We start from the raw sequence: 18573 nt of genomic DNA on the forward strand, positions 1-18573 counted from the left end.
GAGAGACAGAATAACAACAAAAAAATCCAGAAAAACGCATGTCAAAAATGTTATGAATTGATTCGCATTTTAATGAGGGAAATAAGTATTTGACCCCTCTGCAAAACATGACTTAGTACTTGGTGGCAAAACCCTTGTTGGCAATCACAGAAGTCAGACGTTTCTTGTAGTTAGCCACCAGGTTTGCACACATCTCAGGAGGGATTTTGTCCCATTCCTCTTTGCAGATCTTCTCCAAGTCATTAAGGTTTTGAGGCTGACGTTTGGCAACTCGAACCTTCAGCTCCCTCCACAGATTTTCTATGGGATTAAGGTCTGGAGACTGGCTAGGCCACTCCAGGACCTTAATGTGCTTCTTCTTGAGCCACTCCTTTGTTGCCTTGGCCGTGTGTTTTGGGTCATTGTCATGCTGGAATACCCATCCATGACCCATTTTCAATGCCCTGGCTGAGGGAAGGAGGTTCTCACCCAAGATTTGACGGTACATGGCCCCATCCATCGTACCTTTGATGCGGTGAAGTTGTCCTGTCCTCTTAGCAGAAAAAAGACCCCCAAAGCATAATGTTTCCACCTCTATGTTGGGGATGGTGTTCTTGGGGTCATAGGCAGCATTCCTCCTCCACCAAACACGGCGAGTTGAGTTGATGCCAAAGAGCTCCATCTTGGTCTCATCTGACCACAACACTTTCACCCAGTTGTCCTCTGAATCATTCAGATGTTCATTGGCAAACTTCAGACGGGCATGTATATGTGCTTTCTTGAGCAGGGGGACCTTGCGGGCGCTGCAGGATTTCAGTCCTTCACGGCGTAGTGTGTTACCAATTGTTTTGTTGGTGACTATGGTCCCAGCTGCTTTGAGATGATTGACAAGATCCTCCCGTGTAGTTCTGGGCTGATTCCTTACCGTTCTCATGATCATTGCAACTCCACGAGGTGAGATCTTGCATGGAGCCCCAGGCCGAGGGAGATTGACAGTTCTTTTGTGTTTCTTCCATTTGCGAATAATCGCACCAACTGTTGTCACCTACTCACCAAGCTGCTTGGCAATGGTCTTGTAGCCCATTCCAGCCTTGTGTATGTCTCCAATCTTGTCTCTGACATCCTTGGAGAGCTCTTTGGTCTTGGCCATGGTGGAGAGTTTGGAATCTGATTGATTGATTGCTTCTGTGGACAGGTGTCTTTTATACAGGTAACAAGCTGAGATTAGGAGAACTCCCTTTAAAAGCTCTATAATTTATTTTATTTTACGTGACTTTACCGAAAGAACCAAAGAGTAATTCCTGCAGTCACGAAAGCTTCAAATCCTTTTAACCTATTTGCAAAGTTTACAACTGATCACATTTCTCATTTTGTCAATAGCATAAATACACAATCGCTTACCCCTGCATGCAATGTCAGATAAAAAAAAGATATGCTGAAAACATTATTACTACAAGTGTAGTGGATTCAACTGAGTCGCAGACGTACTCTTTGGAGGCAACACATTTATTAACACCAACACATTAACACAGAGGGGTTACTGCCCCTTTACCAGTTAACCTATGGTGGTAGACCACCAGGCTAACTACGCTAGTTACTGGGAGTAGCTACAATGTACAGGACCCTGGCTTGGCTCCTTGTCCATGTGTTGGTGACTTCTTCTTGAAGGTAGAACGTAGATCGTAGATCTTCAGATGACAACGCTGGAACCCCGGTCCCTGTGGGGACCCGGTTTATATACTCCCGGGTCGTGGCTGGCCCCGCCCTTGGCCACCACCACCTTCCAGAAACCTCTTTGTCGTTTCTCGACCCTTCCCGTAGGATCTCACCCTGGCACGTGACCACCCCCTAGCCCCCATCTGGGGCCCCTGTGTAGATCTTACTGGTCACGTGCCTTCCAGGGTCAACCAGAGTGCCATGGCCTAGGGACACCTCATCCCATGGCTGACACTCTCACACTGTCTCCTGTGGGAGTCAGCACTGCCCGCCATGCGTGGTGCCATTGAGCGCTATCACAGCACTCACCGAGCCCCCTCTAGGGATGGTACTACACCCACCTACGGGGTGTCTGTGATGACAATGCATCGCACGCCGTGCCTCGCTAGAGCCGGCATTATTCAGCAACATTCACGATGTCGCTACATACGTGATGTCCACGATGTGAGTACATCGCACGCCGTGCCTCTCTGGGGCCGGCACCACACAGTGACATCTGAGATGTCACTACACTAGGATTAGTAAATTATTGACCATTGCTTTACCCAGCAACGTTTGAACAATTTATTTAGACATACACTATGCTGCTGGGCTGAGTGGTCTCGCAGTGTTACGCTCATTGTGTCATCAACCCTGGCGACCTGAGTTCAATTCCTGGCCACGAATGAAAACATCAGTGGTGAGTGATATCCGAACTGATTCTGGGGCGACCTTAACCTTCACTAACCAGCACTGATTAGCGTGGTTAAGTATGCTGAAGCAAGCAGGAGTGATGTTCGCCATAGCCAGGAACAAGAACTCAGGTTGGCAGGTTTTTAAGTGCACTGCACTAACCACCATCCTGCTGCTCTCCCCTCACTTATATTTGTTCCCAAAAATATAGTTTCCAAGTAAAGTATAAAAATCCTTTCTTTTATCAGCGGTGATGTTTTGTGTATCAGATCACTTTGACAATGAAGAGCACACACACAGGAGGGTCACCTAAAAGATAACTTGGAGGTGTTGTTAAATTTTCCTTCAACCTGGGCTGGAATGCAGGTCATGTGAAGCTGTGATTCATTGCAACAATGCTCTTAAATAGTGTTCATTAATAACAGCTGAAGTAGCTTAAGTGTAATTTACTTCAGTAGTGTGTTGCTGCAGCTCTTAAGGGGCCTCACGATTCTTCACCTGTAAAGGTCTCTATTAAGTCTGGAGAACCTTGCTCTTACTGAAGCCCAAATAGGACTTTCAAATGCCTTAGGCAGTCCACACACCTCAGTCACTTCTGTCACTGCAAGAGGCACTTTTCAGTGGCCCACATACGATTGGTGTGGCTATAATGCTTGCAGTGATGAATCAATATTGTTCGTGGGCCCCTAGGTTGTCACGCATCCTGGTTTTACCAAGTTGTTTTTTTTTGCAAATCTCTGCCTTCCCAGGACATAGAAGTCCCAGATTATTGTCCGTTGCGTAATAACGCACCCCTCGAGACAATGCATTTTCATGTGGTTCTCCCTTCTTTTGGCATTGTTAAATATCCTTCTTCCCATATGCCTCAGGTTTGTGTACCTCAGAGATGGCAACCCTACGTGGGCCATATCAAATGAAGCTGCTTTGCAGGTCAGAGGTTTCCCTACCCCTGTTCTAGGCATCCATAGAGTATCGCACGATATGGTGAGGCGATATGCTTCACCATATATTATATCATAACGATATGGCTCCTATGCTGTAATTGTCACTTTGCCTTTATTAAACATGTTAGTCAAGTTATGTTTTATTTAGCATTCTGGGTGAATATTTGTCGGGAAAGAAAGGACACATAACCTTTAAATTTTGATTTAAAGCTTTCGTGACTGCAGTAATTCATATTCTTAGTTTTTTCGGTAAAGTCACGTTGAAGAGAAACAACAAAATAACAAAATATATATAAAACAATAAAAAATTCTCACGACGTTTCGACCATAACTCAAACGGTCATCATCAGGTGTGTCGGTTTGCATAAATTTATTTTGAAAACGGCATATTTATTTATTTATTTATATAAAAATAACGTTTGCGTCACGCGCAACGATTGGCTGTTTGCCAGGACTAGTCCATCTATTTTTTGAAAAGAGGAGGGGGGAGACGAAATTTGTTTTTATGTATGCTGTCTGAAAGCCACTGTAAGCGTGAACAATCAATCAAGAACTGAAATGATTTATCAAATCTTTCCAATGATTGCTAAGATAGAATCCATCTTCTCGGTTGAAATTGTCTCTGTGTTTGTATATGTGGATAGCCTCATGAACGAATCTCTCATGGAAGCCAGATGGCTTACAAAGAACCTCCGTCTTGGAAAAGTCAATGGCATGTGAGCCTACTGAATTAGAACAATGATCTGCTACGGCCGAGGTGTTGGTCCTACCGTGTTTAAGGTCTGCTTTATGTTCACGAATGCGGTCCGAGATATGGCGTTTGGTTTCTCCAATGTAACTACTACCACAGAGGCAACTTAGTTTGTAGACACCAGGGTATTGTATGTCCGGAATCACATCTTTTACAGACGGAACCAGATCACGGATTTTATGTAATGTGTTGAAACGGACCTGGATCTTGTGTTTATTCAAGATTTTGGAGATCTTTTTTGTGATCCCAGCAATGTAGGGTAAAGTGATGGTTTTGAAAGGCTCCTCAAGAGGGTTCTTCTTCATGGTTTGAGTGATAGCTTTGCGGATTGTATAGTCGGAGTAACCATTAGCCCTAAGAGCTTGGTGTACGTGCTTGAGTTCACTGCTTATGTGTTCCTGGTCGGATATGCATTGGGCTCTATGATACAGAGTCTTGATGAGAGAATTCTTCTGTGATGGATGGTGGTGGGAATCCGGTTTCAGATAAGCATCCGTATGGGTAGCTTTCCTGTAGACAGAGTGGCTCATTGAACCATCAGGTCTCTTTTTAATTAGGACATCCAAAAAAGGTATCTTGCCATCTATTTCGACTTCCATGGTAAATCTGATGGCTGGGTGTATGGAATTGATGTGGTCGAAGAATTGGTCTAGAGCAGGCCGGCCATGTGGCCAGATGACAAAAGTGTCATCCACGTACCTCTTCCATAAGGTTGGGCGCAGAGTGGCAGTCTGGATGGCGTCAGTCTCAAATTTCTCCATGAAAATGTTAGCTATAACTGGAGAAAGGGGGGAGCCCATTGGGGTGCCCTCAGTTTGTTTGTAGAAAGTTCCATTCCAAGTGAAGTATGTATTGGTTAAACAGTGTCTCACCAGGGGGGGTACCTCAGTGTTTAGTCCTTGATGAACCAAGTCTTCAATGATTGCAATGGTGTCAGGTACAGGAACCTTTATTCACCAAGGTTCCTGTACCTGACACCATTGCAATCATTGAAGACTTGGTTCATCAAGGACTAAACACTGAGGTACCCCCCCTGGTGAGACACTGTTTAACCAATACATACTTCACTTGGAATGGAACTTTCTACAAACAAACTGAGGGCACCCCAATGGGCTCCCCCCTTTCTCCAGTTATAGCTAACATTTTCATGGAGAAATTTGAGACTGACGCCATCCAGACTGCCACTCTGCGCCCAACCTTATGGAAGAGGTACGTGGATGACACTTTTGTCATCTGGCCACATGGCCGGCCTGCTCTAGACCAATTCTTCGACCACATCAATTCCATACACCCAGCCATCAGATTTACCATGGAAGTCGAAATAGATGGCAAGATACCTTTTTTGGATGTCCTAATTAAAAAGAGACCTGATGGTTCAATGAGCCACTCTGTCTACAGGAAAGCTACCCATACGGATGCTTATCTGAAACCGGATTCCCACCACCATCCATCACAGAAGAATTCTCTCATCAAGACTCTGTATCATAGAGCCCAATGCATATCCGACCAGGAACACATAAGCAGTGAACTCAAGCACGTACACCAAGCTCTTAGGGCTAATGGTTACTCCGACTATACAATCCGCAAAGCTATCACTCAAACCATGAAGAAGAACCCTCTTGAGGAGCCTTTCAAAACCATCACTTTACCCTACATTGCTGGGATCACAAAAAAGATCTCCAAAATCTTGAATAAACACAAGATCCAGGTCCGTTTCAACACATTACATAAAATCCGTGATCTGGTTCCATCTGTAAAAGATGTGATTCCGGACATACAATACCCTGGTGTCTACAAACTAAGTTGCCTCTGTGGTAGTAGTTACATTGGAGAAACCAAACGCCATATCTCGGACCGCATTCGTGAACATAAAGCAGACCTTAAACACGGTAGGACCAACACCTCGGCCGTAGCAGATCATTGTTCTAATTCAGTAGGCTCACATGCCATTGACTTTTCCAAGACGGAGGTTCTTTGTAAGCCATCTGGCTTCCATGAGAGATTCGTTCATGAGGCTATCCACATATACAAACACAGAGACAATTTCAACCGAGAAGATGGATTCTATCTTAGCAATCATTGGAAAGATTTGATAAATCATTTCAGTTCTTGATTGATTGTTCACGCTTACAGTGGCTTTCAGACAGCATACATAAAAACAAATTTCGTCTCCCCCCTCCTCTTTTCAAAAAATAGATGGACTAGTCCTGGCAAACAGCCAATCGTTGCGCGTGACGCAAACGCTATTTTTATATAAATAAATAAATAAATATGCCGTTTTCAAAATAAATTTATGCAAACCGACACACCTGATGATGACCGTTTGAGTTATGGTCGAAACGTCGTGAGAATTTTTTATTGTTTTATATATATATTTTGTTATTTTGTTGTTTCTCTTCAACGTGACTTTACCGAAAAAACTAAGAATATGACACATAACCTGTTGGTTTATATTTTATCGTGTATGCAGTGCAGTATACTATCAAGCAGCATAGCAGTGGCACACATGAACTTGGCGACCTGAATTTGATTCCCAAACACGGCTGTTGTCAGTGGCAAATGATATATAAATTGAGTGATACATAAACCGATGCTAGCCCCACCTTCACTAACCCGCACTAACCAGTATTGGCAAAATCACCATTACCAACACAGCATGGGGTGGCCTTAATCCATCAGTGTATTGACGCAGGTCTGTCCATACATAGATAACAGCCAATTAAATCACACCAAGGGGCCTTCCTGCTCAGCAATGATAATGCATTCGTATCTGTTGGTGGTTCTGAGCTAATCATAGAAATTCCACATTCCCATGTATGCATGTTGAACTTCTTTCGCACCATACGTAGCCAACCGTGTTCATCGGAGGTGCGGGAAAGGACAATAAATTAAAAACACAAAAAAAAACATTTGATAGAACAACTTTTATTGACTTCTCATCAAGTTGTACAGCTTCACCATGCAGGTCATTCTAATTGTATCAACCTGAGAGAAATGATGATAGCTGGAATTCCTGCTGTTATAAAATAATGACTATGCTCTCCCGTAATATGACTTAACTTTATGACTATTGTATCGAAGCCATGCGATATGAACACAGTCGTCAAAGTCGGATTGATTTATGATTGTGCTTATTTTTAATCTTACTGAAAAAACCAGTGTTGTTAAACCTGACGATGGCTTTGACAGTTTGGATTTAATGAGGTCAGCCAAAGGGACAGAGGTGGGGGTGGGAAGCAATACCCATAATGCACCGTATATAACCTGGCCTCTAGCCAGTGTCGGATTTAGATTGTCAATGTTAGAAGATGGAGGGCAGGCGTGGGGGGAGAGGGCGAGGGAGCGTAAGCGGAGGCTTAAGTCGTTCTGCTGAGATTTCACCGATGAAACACGCAATAAAGATTTCCTGATTTATGACCATTCTGTACACACGTGTTATTAGCACCTGATGAGCACTGTATTTATCTATGAGGAATAGAACAAATACGTATCTTTGATGAAAATGCTCTGAATGTGTTTGTCTCGTGTGTGTGTGGTAGTGGGCCTTGGCGTACATATAACCTGGCACAAGCGCCGTGGTGATGTCACCACCACTTAGTGGTAAATGGTGGTTGCTGTTGAGCATGGAATGATTAATTGAATACATTCATATCGTACACTCACTTTTTCAAATGCATAAGAAGCATGAATCCAGAAATTATTTCTGATACATGAAAACTGCACAAATTGCGTGTAAATCATTGCGTTTAGGGAAATGAAATGTCTTCTCTAATTTCCTTATATGTCCCATCACGCCCGCTCAGGTCACAAGCTGCCTATCTTCTTGCTGTCCCTCCTCCACCCTGCGCCCAGTCTCGTTTTAGCTTTCTCGCTGCTTGCCCCCTTACACTGGAATAAACTCCCTCTCCACATGCGACTCTCCCCCGCGCTTTCCTCTTTTCGCACTGCCCTCAGGTCCTACCTCTTTTCTCTTGCCTTTTCCCTTCCTCTTCTGCTACCCCTACCAGCACCACCTAACGCCCTTAATGCCTACACTGCCTCCACCTCGCTCCCTCCACCCTAGTCACTACCCGATCCCCATCCCTTATCTTGCCTTTGTGTACTGTAGTCAGCAAGCATTGTTAAGCACCTTTGTGAAAGGCACTTTATAAATACAACATAGAATAGAACACCTCCGATTAGTGCGGTTGGATACATAGGGTGCAAAATAAGTTCAACATACACATATACAAATGAGACAGTACAAACGGGATTGTGCAAACGAGAATACGAGACTAAAGTTTTCTTAAAATCGAATCGTGGATTCGACCTCGGGGGGTCGGCCCCACTGGGCTCGTGCTGCGACTGCGCGTGGGGGAATTTGGTTATTGAGGTTACGTAGAATCTACGTTTTTAAAGACCATTAAAGTAACTCATGTGTACAGTGTGCACTGTAATCCACTGAGCTTAGTTGTTAAACAAGAGCGCATTAAAGAGCGCATTAAACAGCTAAACTATAAGCAAGGCATTAAAATGAACAAGATAAAACCTGATGTACAAATGTACATGACAATATATCGCAATCCAAGCAGTCTACTCTGCGAAATTTAAGCTTGTCTGACTGATATCCATGTAAAAATGTCCAAAAATTTTTCATTATTTGAAACGTTGAAGGAGGCTATCTGACCCACCGCTGGCCCGGCGGGTCTTGACCACTGGATGCGCCGAGCCTTAGCCCTCAGAAGGGCTGGAAGGCTGGGTCCAGGGTCCTGGCTATCTTCAGCCCGGGCTTCGGTCTTCGTGTAGGGAGAGAACTCCCCGCGCTCTGCGCGGTCACCCTTCTTATACCCGTTTGTGGCCAGGTGTAACCAATCCCACATTCCCACCTGGAATTGTCTGATTGGTTCTTACCAAACTGTGGCTACGATCCACTTCACCTTGTCTGACCTCAACCGTTATGTACACAGAGGTAACGCTGCACTGCCCCTTTGATACCCAGTGGCAATGCAGGTTACCGAACAGTGAGTAGTTAACACCTCTACACTTGCAACTTATGCGTTACACTCGACACGATCCTGTTGCTTTAAAATAAACGCCGATTGTCTCGGAACGCCACCATTTTGCAAAAGCAACAGTGTCCACGGTAGATCAACAATGTCCATGATAGAAGAACAATGTCCACGATAGATCAATAGTGCCTACGGTAGATCAAGTGTCCACGGTAGATCAACTGTGTCCACGGTAGATCAAGTGTTCACGGTAGATCAGCAGTGTTCACGGTAGATCAACAGTGTTGACGGTAGATCGTGTTTTGACAAATCAAAGATGAAATTGCTCACAGAGGCATTTTTTTTTACGTCTGGCAATGGCATGCAAATTGCATTTATTGCAATCATCGTTGATTCTGCACAAATTGCGGATGGTTCAAAATCGAGATACTCGATTATTTAGCAGACTAAAGGAATATGATCAAATCACAATACTTATAGAAAAAATATTGATGCCAACGTTTAAGGTAGACCATATGCTTGTTAAACCACAACCAGCTGGTTCATGAGGATAAGAACGAGGCAAGGTGGAAGGAGATCACGACCAGAGCTGCCAGCATGGTGCCCCAACAACCCTTGACATTAGACCAGTCACGGGAGATGGATGCATGATGGGCTTGTACTGGCATTTGTTACTGAAACACATCAAGATAAACATAGCAGAACAGGTGAGGGCAAGGTGTTGCACCATCGCTGGTATGGTTTGTGGTGAATTATTGATTTTGAATTAATAATTGTGTACAGCATTTCATTAATCAGTAGATATTGACAGACAGATTCCACTGTGTAACAATTTTTTTGTTCCTTGGTGGTGTTATATCCTAATTGCTTATGCCTCAAAAGTACAGAAAATGGCTATTATTCCCCACAAACTTAGCTTTTGTGACCAGGACAGTGATATTTTGGTATTTACCTATTTTCCAGAACATTCCATAAATATTCAGTGCTGAGTAAACTTAGAGCAACTTCTAAAACTTTCCAGTAATATAAATAGTATAAATACAGGGGCCTTAAGTCCACCAGTTCAGTGGATACAAATGTGCATTTTTCTGAGATGGCATCAAGAGGTTGCAAGCATCCGGCGGACGCATTTTGCTACATCTACGGCCAATTTATCAATACGAGTGAAAAAGTACTGTGCTAAAATGTGTGAGGCCGACAAGGCATATTTTGTCATGCCTGTTGGGGATCAAGACAAACCCTGGGCACCTCATTTCACCTTTGTGAGCAATGCAAAAAAACTCTGGAAGGTAAGATGGACCAATTACTCTTTGGTTCTATTCGGTAAAGTCACGTAGGTAAAATAAAATAAAACAATAAAAATAAAATCACGACGTTTCGGCCACAACACAAGTGGCCTTCATCAGGTGAAGGGACCGGACTGTCCAGAAGACAGCGTTGGAGTGAAATCAGCCAAGCCCAGGTCGCGTCCTTTAAGCTGTGTGGGAGGAAACAAAGGCACCTTGACAAAGGAATTAGCATAGAAATGAGCATGATGTACATAGGAGGTACATGATGGACCATGATGGACCAGGCGCGGGGGGGACCATGATGGACCAGGCGCAGGGGGAGGAGAGTTTACATAATGTGAAGGAAAATAAGCAGCTGTGAAAGTTTGGGATATCACTACTTGAAAAAATATACTGTACCATTGAAAATTAGTTTAATGTTTGGTTCAATTTAGAACATCTTTCCAATGGTTGCTTAATTTGAAACCATCTTCTCGGTTGAAATTGTCTGTGTTTGTAAATCTGAATTGCCTCGTGGACAAATCTCTGATAATAACCCGTGGGTTTGCAGAGAACCTTGGTATCGGAGAAAACTATATCGTGATCACCCACAGCGCTGTAACAGTGATCAGCTACGGCAGAAGAATTCGTTCTGCCGTGTTTCAAATCTGATTTGTGCTCGCGAATTCGGTCAGAGACATGTCGTTTCGTCTCCCCGATATAGCAATCACCACAGGTGCAGCTCAATTTGTAAATCCCGGGGTACTGTAAGTCAGGAATGACATCCTTCACGGATGGGATCAGGTGACGCATTTTGTGTACTGTATTGAACCGGACCAGGATCTTGTGTTTGTTTAGAATTTTGGAGATCTTTTTAGTAATGCCTGCTATATATGGTAGTGTGATGGTTTTGATCGGAGTGTCAAGTGGTTGTTTGTGTATGGAGGGAGAAACAGCTTGGCGGATGGTACGGTCAGAGTATCCGTTCCTCTTGAGGGCCAGATGTACATGTTTTACTTCACTGGTCAGGTAGTGTTGGTCCAAAATGCAATGAGCCCTGTGGTATAACGTTTTGATGAGAGAATTATTTTGGGTCGGGTGGTGGTGGGAATCAGGTTTCAAGTAGGAATCTGTGTGGGTGGGTTTCCTGTAGACAGAATGTCCCAATGAGCCATCAGGTCTCCTCTTCTAGATTTGAAGCTTTCGTGACTGCAAGGATCCATACTCTTTGGTTCTATTCGGTAAAGTCACGTAGGTAAAAAATAAAACAACAAAAATCACGACATTATGAGACCTCCTTTGCCAGTAACAAGATATAGTAATAGGTTTTACCCTTTTAACTGGCACAAAAACTGACACATTTATTCAAGGCAATAACCACAACACAAGCAGTCAAAATGCAAACAAAAGAGACAACTCTGATAATAATATGCACTGTCCTTGAATTTGATTGGTCCACACCCGAGACAGCTTTTCTTAGAGCCTAGTCTCCACTGGTGTTGGACCAGAAGACGGCAAAAGGCGTACAACTCAAAAACAGCGCACTATCAGAGTATTGAGGGCTCGGGGTGAGCATTTACATTGAGACCTCCTTTGCCAGTAACAAGATATAGTAATAGGTTTTACCCTTTTAACTGGCACAAAAACTGACACCTTTATTCAAGGCATCATGTTTGCAATAACCACAACACAAGCAGTCAAAATGCAAACAAAAGAGACAACTCTGATAATAATATGCACTGTCCTTGAATTTGATTTGGTTGTACGCCTTTTGGCATCTTCTGGTCCAACACCAGTGGAGACTAGGCTCTAAGAAAAGCTGTCTCGGGTGTGGACCAATCAAATTCAAGGACAGTGCATATTATTATCAGAGTTGTCTCTTTTGTTTGCATTTTGACTGCTTGTGTTGTGGTTATTGCAAACATGATGCCTTGAATAAAGGTGTCAGTTTTTGTGCAAGTTAAAAGGGTAAAACCTATTACTACAAAAATCACAACGTGTCGGCCACAACACAAGCGGCCTTCATCAGGTGAAGGGGACCAGACTGTCTCGAAGACTGCGCTGGAGTGACACAGAGCCAAGCTCAGACCACGGCCTTTAAGCTGTGTGAGAGGGATTAAGGTACCTTGACAAAGGAATTAGCATAAAAAAATTAGCATTTAATTGGCGGACTTAGCATGATGAAAGGTGTAGAGTCGGTGAACATGCGGGTGCACATGCACCTGCATGTGCTGCGAAAGTTTGGGGTACCACTACTTGAAAAATTTTAATAGGTGGACTTAACATGATGAAAGGTGTAGAGGGGGTGAACATGTGGGTGCACATGCACCCGCATGTGCTGCGAAAATTTGGGGTACCACTACTTGAAAAAAAAAACTGTACCATTGAAAATTAGTTTAATGTTTGGTTCGATTTAGAACATCTTTCCAATGGTTGCCTAAACGTCCCTCCCTAAAACCTTCTGCTGCAAGACCCCCTAGATTCTATGGTCTTCCAAAGATTCATAAAGAAGGCACTCCACTACGACCCATCGTATCCACGATCAACTCCCCTACCTATAAGCTAGCACGTTTTCTGTCGGATACCTTGCTACCTTTCACTAGCAAGACCTCCTCAGCAGTACTTAAGTCAGCCTAATTGGTATCTATGGTCAAAGACGTTGTACTGTCCCCTGACGATATCCTTGTCAGCTTCGATGTGGTCTCCTTGTTCACCAAGGTCCCGGTACCTGATACCATTGATATGATTGAAAATTTGGTACAACATGGACTAAACCCCGAGGTACCTGTGCTGGTCAGGCACTGCCTCACCAACACCTACTTTACCTGGAATGGTTCCTTCTACAAGCAAAATGAGAGTACTCCCATGGGTTCCCCCTTGTCACCAGTGATAGCCAATGTTTTCATGGAGAAATTTGAATCGGACGCCATCCAGACTTCCACCCTCAGACCTTCCCTGTGGAAGAGATATGTGGATGACACTTTCGTCATTTGGCCACATGGCCTCCCAGCTCGAACCTTTTCCTACACCACATCAATTCCAGACATCCCGCCATCAAATTCACCATGGAAGTGGAGAAATATGGCAAGCTACCATTCTTGGATGTTCTGTTTGAGAGGAGACCTGATGGCTCATTGGGGCATTCTGTCTACAGGAAACCCACCCACACAGATTCCTACTTGAAGCCTGATTCCCACCACCACCCAGCCCCAAATAATTCTCTCATCAAAACTTTATACCATAGGGCTCATTGCATTTCGGACCAACACCACCTGACCAGTGAATTGAAACATGTACACCTGGCCCTCAAAAGGAATGGATACTCTGACCGTACCATCCGCCAAGCTGTTTCTCCCTCCATACAGAAACAACCACTTGACACTCCGATCAAAACCATCACACTTACAGTACCCCAGGGTTTACAAGTTGAGTTGTACCTGCGGTGATTGCTATATCGGGGAGACGAAACGACGTGTCTCTGACCGAATTCGCGAGCACAAATCAGATTTGAAACATGGCAGAACGAATTCTTCTGCCATAGCTGATCACTGTTACAATGCTGTGGGTGATCACGATATACTTTTCTCCGATACTAAGGTTCTTTGCAAACCCACGGGTTTTTATTTCGATTTAAAGCTTTCGTGACTGCAATGATTCATCTTCTTTGGTTTATTCGGTAAAGTCACGTAGAATGATAATAAAATAATAAATTGATAAAATAAAATAACACAATAATATTCTCACGACGTTTCGGCCACAACACAAGCGGCCTTCATCAGGTGAAGGGGGGCGAGACTGTCTGGTAGGACAGATGAAGGCCGCTTGTGTTGTGGCCGAAACGTCGTGAGAATATTATTGTGTTATTTTATTTTATCAATTTATTATTTTATTATCATTCTACGTGACTTTACCGAAAGAACCAAAGACCACGGGTTTTTATCAGAGATTTGTTCACGAGGCAATTCAGATCTAAAAATACAGACACAATTTCAACCGAGAAGATGGTTTCAAATTAAGCAACCATTGGAAAGATGTTCTAAATCAAACCAAACCAAACATTAAACTAATTTTCAATGGTACAGTATATTTTTCAAGTAGTGGTACCCCAAACTTTCGCAGCACATGCAGGTGCATGTGCACCCACATGTTCACCCCCTCTACACCTTTCATCATGCTAAGTCGCCAATTAAATGCTAATTTTTTTATGTTAATTCCTTTGTCAAGGCACCTTAATCCTTCTCACACAGCTTAAAGGCCATGGTCTGAGCTTGGCTCTGTTTCACTCCAGCGCAGTCTTCGAGACAGTCTGGTCCCCTTCATCTGATGAAGGCCGCTTGTGTTGTGGCCGAAACGTCGTGATTTTTGTTGTTTTATTTTTTACCTACGTGACTTTACCGAATAGAACCAAAGAGTATCAGGTCTCCTCTCAAACAGAACATCCAAGAATGGCAGCTTGCCATCTTTTTCCACTTCCATGGTGAATTTGATGGCGGGGTGTCTGGAATTGATGTGGTCTAGGAAAAGGTTCAAAGCTGGGAGGCCATGTGGCCAAATGACGAAAGTGTCGTCTACATATCTCTTCCACAGGGAAGGTCTGAGGGTGGAAGTCTGGATGGCGTCTGATTCAAATTTCTCCATGAAAACATTCGCTATCACTGGTGACAAGGGGGAACCCATGGGGGTACCCTCATTTTGTTTGTAGAAGGTGCCATTCCAAGTAAAGTAAGTATTGGTGAGGCAGTCCCTAACCAGCGCAGGTGTATCGGGGTCTAGTCCATGTTGGACCAAATTTTCAATTATTTCAATGGTATCATTGACAAAATCCGTGACCTGATCCCATCCGTGAAGGATATCATTCCTGACTTACAGTACCCCGGGGTTTACAAATTGAGCTGCACCTGTGGTGATTGCTATATCGGGGAGACAAAACGACATGTCTCTGACCGAATTCGCGAGCACAAATCAGATTTGAAACATGGCAGAACGAATTCTTCTCCCGTAGCTGATCACTGTTACAACGCTGTGGGTTATCACGATATAGTTTTCTCCGATACCAAGGTTCTTTGCAAACCCACGGGTTATTATCAGAGATTTTTCCACAAGGCAATTCAGATTTACAAACACAGACACAATTTCAACCGAGAGGATGGTTTGTGATATCCCAAACTTTCACAGCTGCTTATTTCCCTTAACACCAACATTATGTAAACTCTCCTCCCCCCGCGCCTGGTCCATCATGGTCCATCATGTACCTCCTACGTACATCATGCTCATTTTTATGCTAATTCCTTTGTCAAGGCGCCTTTGTTTCCTCCCACACAGCTTAAAGGACGCGACCTAGCCTTCGCTGATTTCACTCCCACGCTGTCTTCTGGACAGTTCGGTCCCTTCACCTGATGAAGGCCACTTGTGTTGTGGCCGAAACGTCGTGATTTTATTTTAATTTTTTATTGTTTTTTATTGTTTTTTTTTTTACCTACGTGACTTTACCGAATAGAACCAAAGAGTATGGATCCTTGCAGTCACGAAAGCTTCAAATCTAGAAAAGATGGACAATTGTTGCTCGAAATTTTACGTGACAAAATTTGTAAAAAAAAAAATTGAAACGTTTTTCATTTTAAAATGTTTTACAATTTTCAATGTTATTGAAAAAATATCTTTGAAAAATGTAGGATGGCACAGAGGGGAAAAGAGAGCCATGAAGTTCGCTATCCCAAGAATTTGGTGGGAACCCACTGACCACTCAGTATACTTTTTAGGCATAAGCAATTACAGTGTTCTCATTGATTGTTCACAAATTGACAGCCATATTATTAATTTCCAAATTTCTCTTGACCTTTGAACAGAATCTCAAGTGTGCTTGTGCATTAAAAATGTATTTATGACACGCCCTCTCTTGTCCCTCTCTGCGTCCCTGCCCACAGATGTACTCCAACAGCACAGACCTTTGTGAGAGCATGTGGGGAGTCTCCTACCAAGTAGCACCCGAGGGCAAGCCTTGCCTCTACATCGGAAACGAGACGAGCCCAGACGTGGAGGGCGCCCTGGCTCATGAGAATAGTGGCGAGAACTCCTCGGCGGACAAGACAGAGAGCTCCGAGGAGCACAAGCAGCTGGCGCGCGAGCTGAAGCATAAACACCCAAACCGGCGCCACTATCCGAACTGCCGTAAGGCCAAGAGCAAGGAGAGCAAGGAGAGTGCCGAAAAAGAAAAGGAGCCGAAGAGGAGCAGGAGATCTCTCCAGTCCACCCTGCAGTTCATGGAGGAGCTGGAGGGCAGCAGCAGCGGAATTCCAGACAGCCCGGTGGAGTAATCGAGAGCAGATGTCGTCAATGCCACACCTTTGGGTAGAGTTAGTGATGGTGTTATTGGGTAGCCCAATTCTTTGAAGTGATGTTGACACAATGTTTATGAACGAGCCCAATTTAAAGGGGGGATGGAGGGATATAAAGGAACCACAAACTACACTTGGTGTGAAGTTAAACTGACATTGAACAAAACATGAAGAGATGCATTGGTAGCGGTGCACAAGCACAAATAAACAAAACTCAACAAGTTTGTCATTAGCATTGCCTCTAACAGGATGATACAAAGTATGTTGATCTTTTGGGCAACGGTCCTTCTTCAGCAACGGTCCCACTCTGAAAAAGTGCCATTGCAGAGGCAGATGGTCCTGAAATAAAGCTTTAAAAAAAAAATAGGGCCCTCAACATTAATTAAAGCAATTACATGTAATTTCTGTTAAATATATAGATTTTCCAATTTCAGCCTCCCCCATCCACTTTGATCAGCTACTGGACCTTGGCACAAAACTTCACCCACATGTACAGTTCTCTGTTGTAAGGCAGACTTCGTGACAAATGTGGAAAGGCTTTTAAAAAATTTACCCTGACATTCCAAGAGTTGAGAATAGGTTTTTCCCCTTTTATCTGGCAACAAAGGACGCCAAAAGGCATACAGCGTCCTCTGGTCTAACACCGTTTGAGACGAGGCTCAAAAGAAAGCTGTCTCTGGTGTGGACCAATCAGTTTCAAAGGCAATGCATATATTATCAGTGTTTTTTGTTTGCATTTTGACCACAAGCATTGTGGTTAATGCAGACATGATTCCTTGTAAAAGGTTTCAGTTTGGTATTTTAACAACTTAACACCTGTTTTGTTGCCAGATAAAAGGGGAAAAACCTATTTTCATATTTTGGTACTGGCAAAGGAGGTCCAATGATTTGAAGGGTTGTCGAGCAACACTGGCCGACATGTGTGAACATAATATATATTTCACTGCACTTATATTGAGGCACCGTGATCATTTCAGTGCATGTCAGCTTACAATAAATTGAAGATATTTTTTTCATATGCTTTGATATTGAATTAAATTCTTAACAGCAATTAATAGGTGTTTTCCATCTCAGAGTCATACAAATGAGTTTGAAAATTAAAATGGCACAATTATGAAGAAGCGTTGATTTCTGGAGGCAATATAATTACGTTAAAATCTCAAGTATCGAACAATATATTTGAAATGGGGGAGGGGCAGTTTGACCATACTTCACCATGCTGGTAGTTGTGGGTTGACGATATGCAAAATATCCATGAAATAATCATTACAATACATGCTTCTAATAAACATACTACTATCGTGAAAACGTTTAATATTGATTTTTTTTTTACATTTCAATGGTATTATGAAAGAGCATTTTTATGCAATTCTTTGCAGTGGGTGCCCTGGTTTAGTATAATTTATATTTCGCAGGGGTGTCATTTTAAACCCTATAATGCACATACGCAAAGATTAAACATCAAAAAGAAATGCCAAGACCTCACATGGGAACGCATGTAATATGTTTAATGCCAATAATAAATGTGGGTCATATTAAAATTTGACATTTATACTAAGCCTGGCCCAATTTTTTAAAAATGATCCTTGTATTAAAAGATTTTGGAACATTTCTGCAACAATGTCTCCTTTTACGACACATTAAACTAGCAACATTGGTGAATCCAGTTTCTTTCTATGGCAGACATGTCAACAACTTTTCTGCACTTAGCGGTCTGTTCGACATACACGCTCATGTGAGAGAAGCCGCTGTAGACCCCAAGGGCGGCATCACTGGGTCAGCAGCCACCTCCTCCCACAGCTGTTGCAGGAGTGTGACCGCCTCTGTTAGTTGATCAACCCGGTCCGCCAAGGGCCTCCTCTCGTGGGGTCGAGGGACCTCTGATGTGTCGCTCCTTGCTCCCCACCATCTTCTCATGGT

At 43.3% G+C, this 18573-nt stretch overlaps 1 protein-coding gene across 1 annotated transcript in view; it reads left to right on the forward strand.

Annotated features, from left to right (window-relative positions):
- Window positions 1-18262, forward strand: part of LOC116948961 (uncharacterized) — a 52812-nt gene extending 34550 nt beyond the window's left edge. Inside the window, exon 6 of the mRNA XM_032966288.2 lies at window positions 16243-18262. Within this exon, the coding sequence (XP_032822179.2) occupies window positions 16243-16632 (390 nt within the window). The 3' untranslated portion in view covers window positions 16633-18262. The remainder of the gene's footprint in view (window positions 1-16242) is intronic.
- Window positions 18263-18573: the final 311 nt, after the last annotated feature.

Source organism: Petromyzon marinus, chromosome 35 (genome assembly GCF_048934315.1).
Source record: "Petromyzon marinus isolate PM22_M1 ecotype Great Lakes invasive population chromosome 35, UKy_Petmar_22M1.pri1.0, whole genome shotgun sequence".
NCBI classification, from domain to species: domain Eukaryota; kingdom Metazoa; phylum Chordata; class Hyperoartia; order Petromyzontiformes; family Petromyzontidae; genus Petromyzon; species Petromyzon marinus.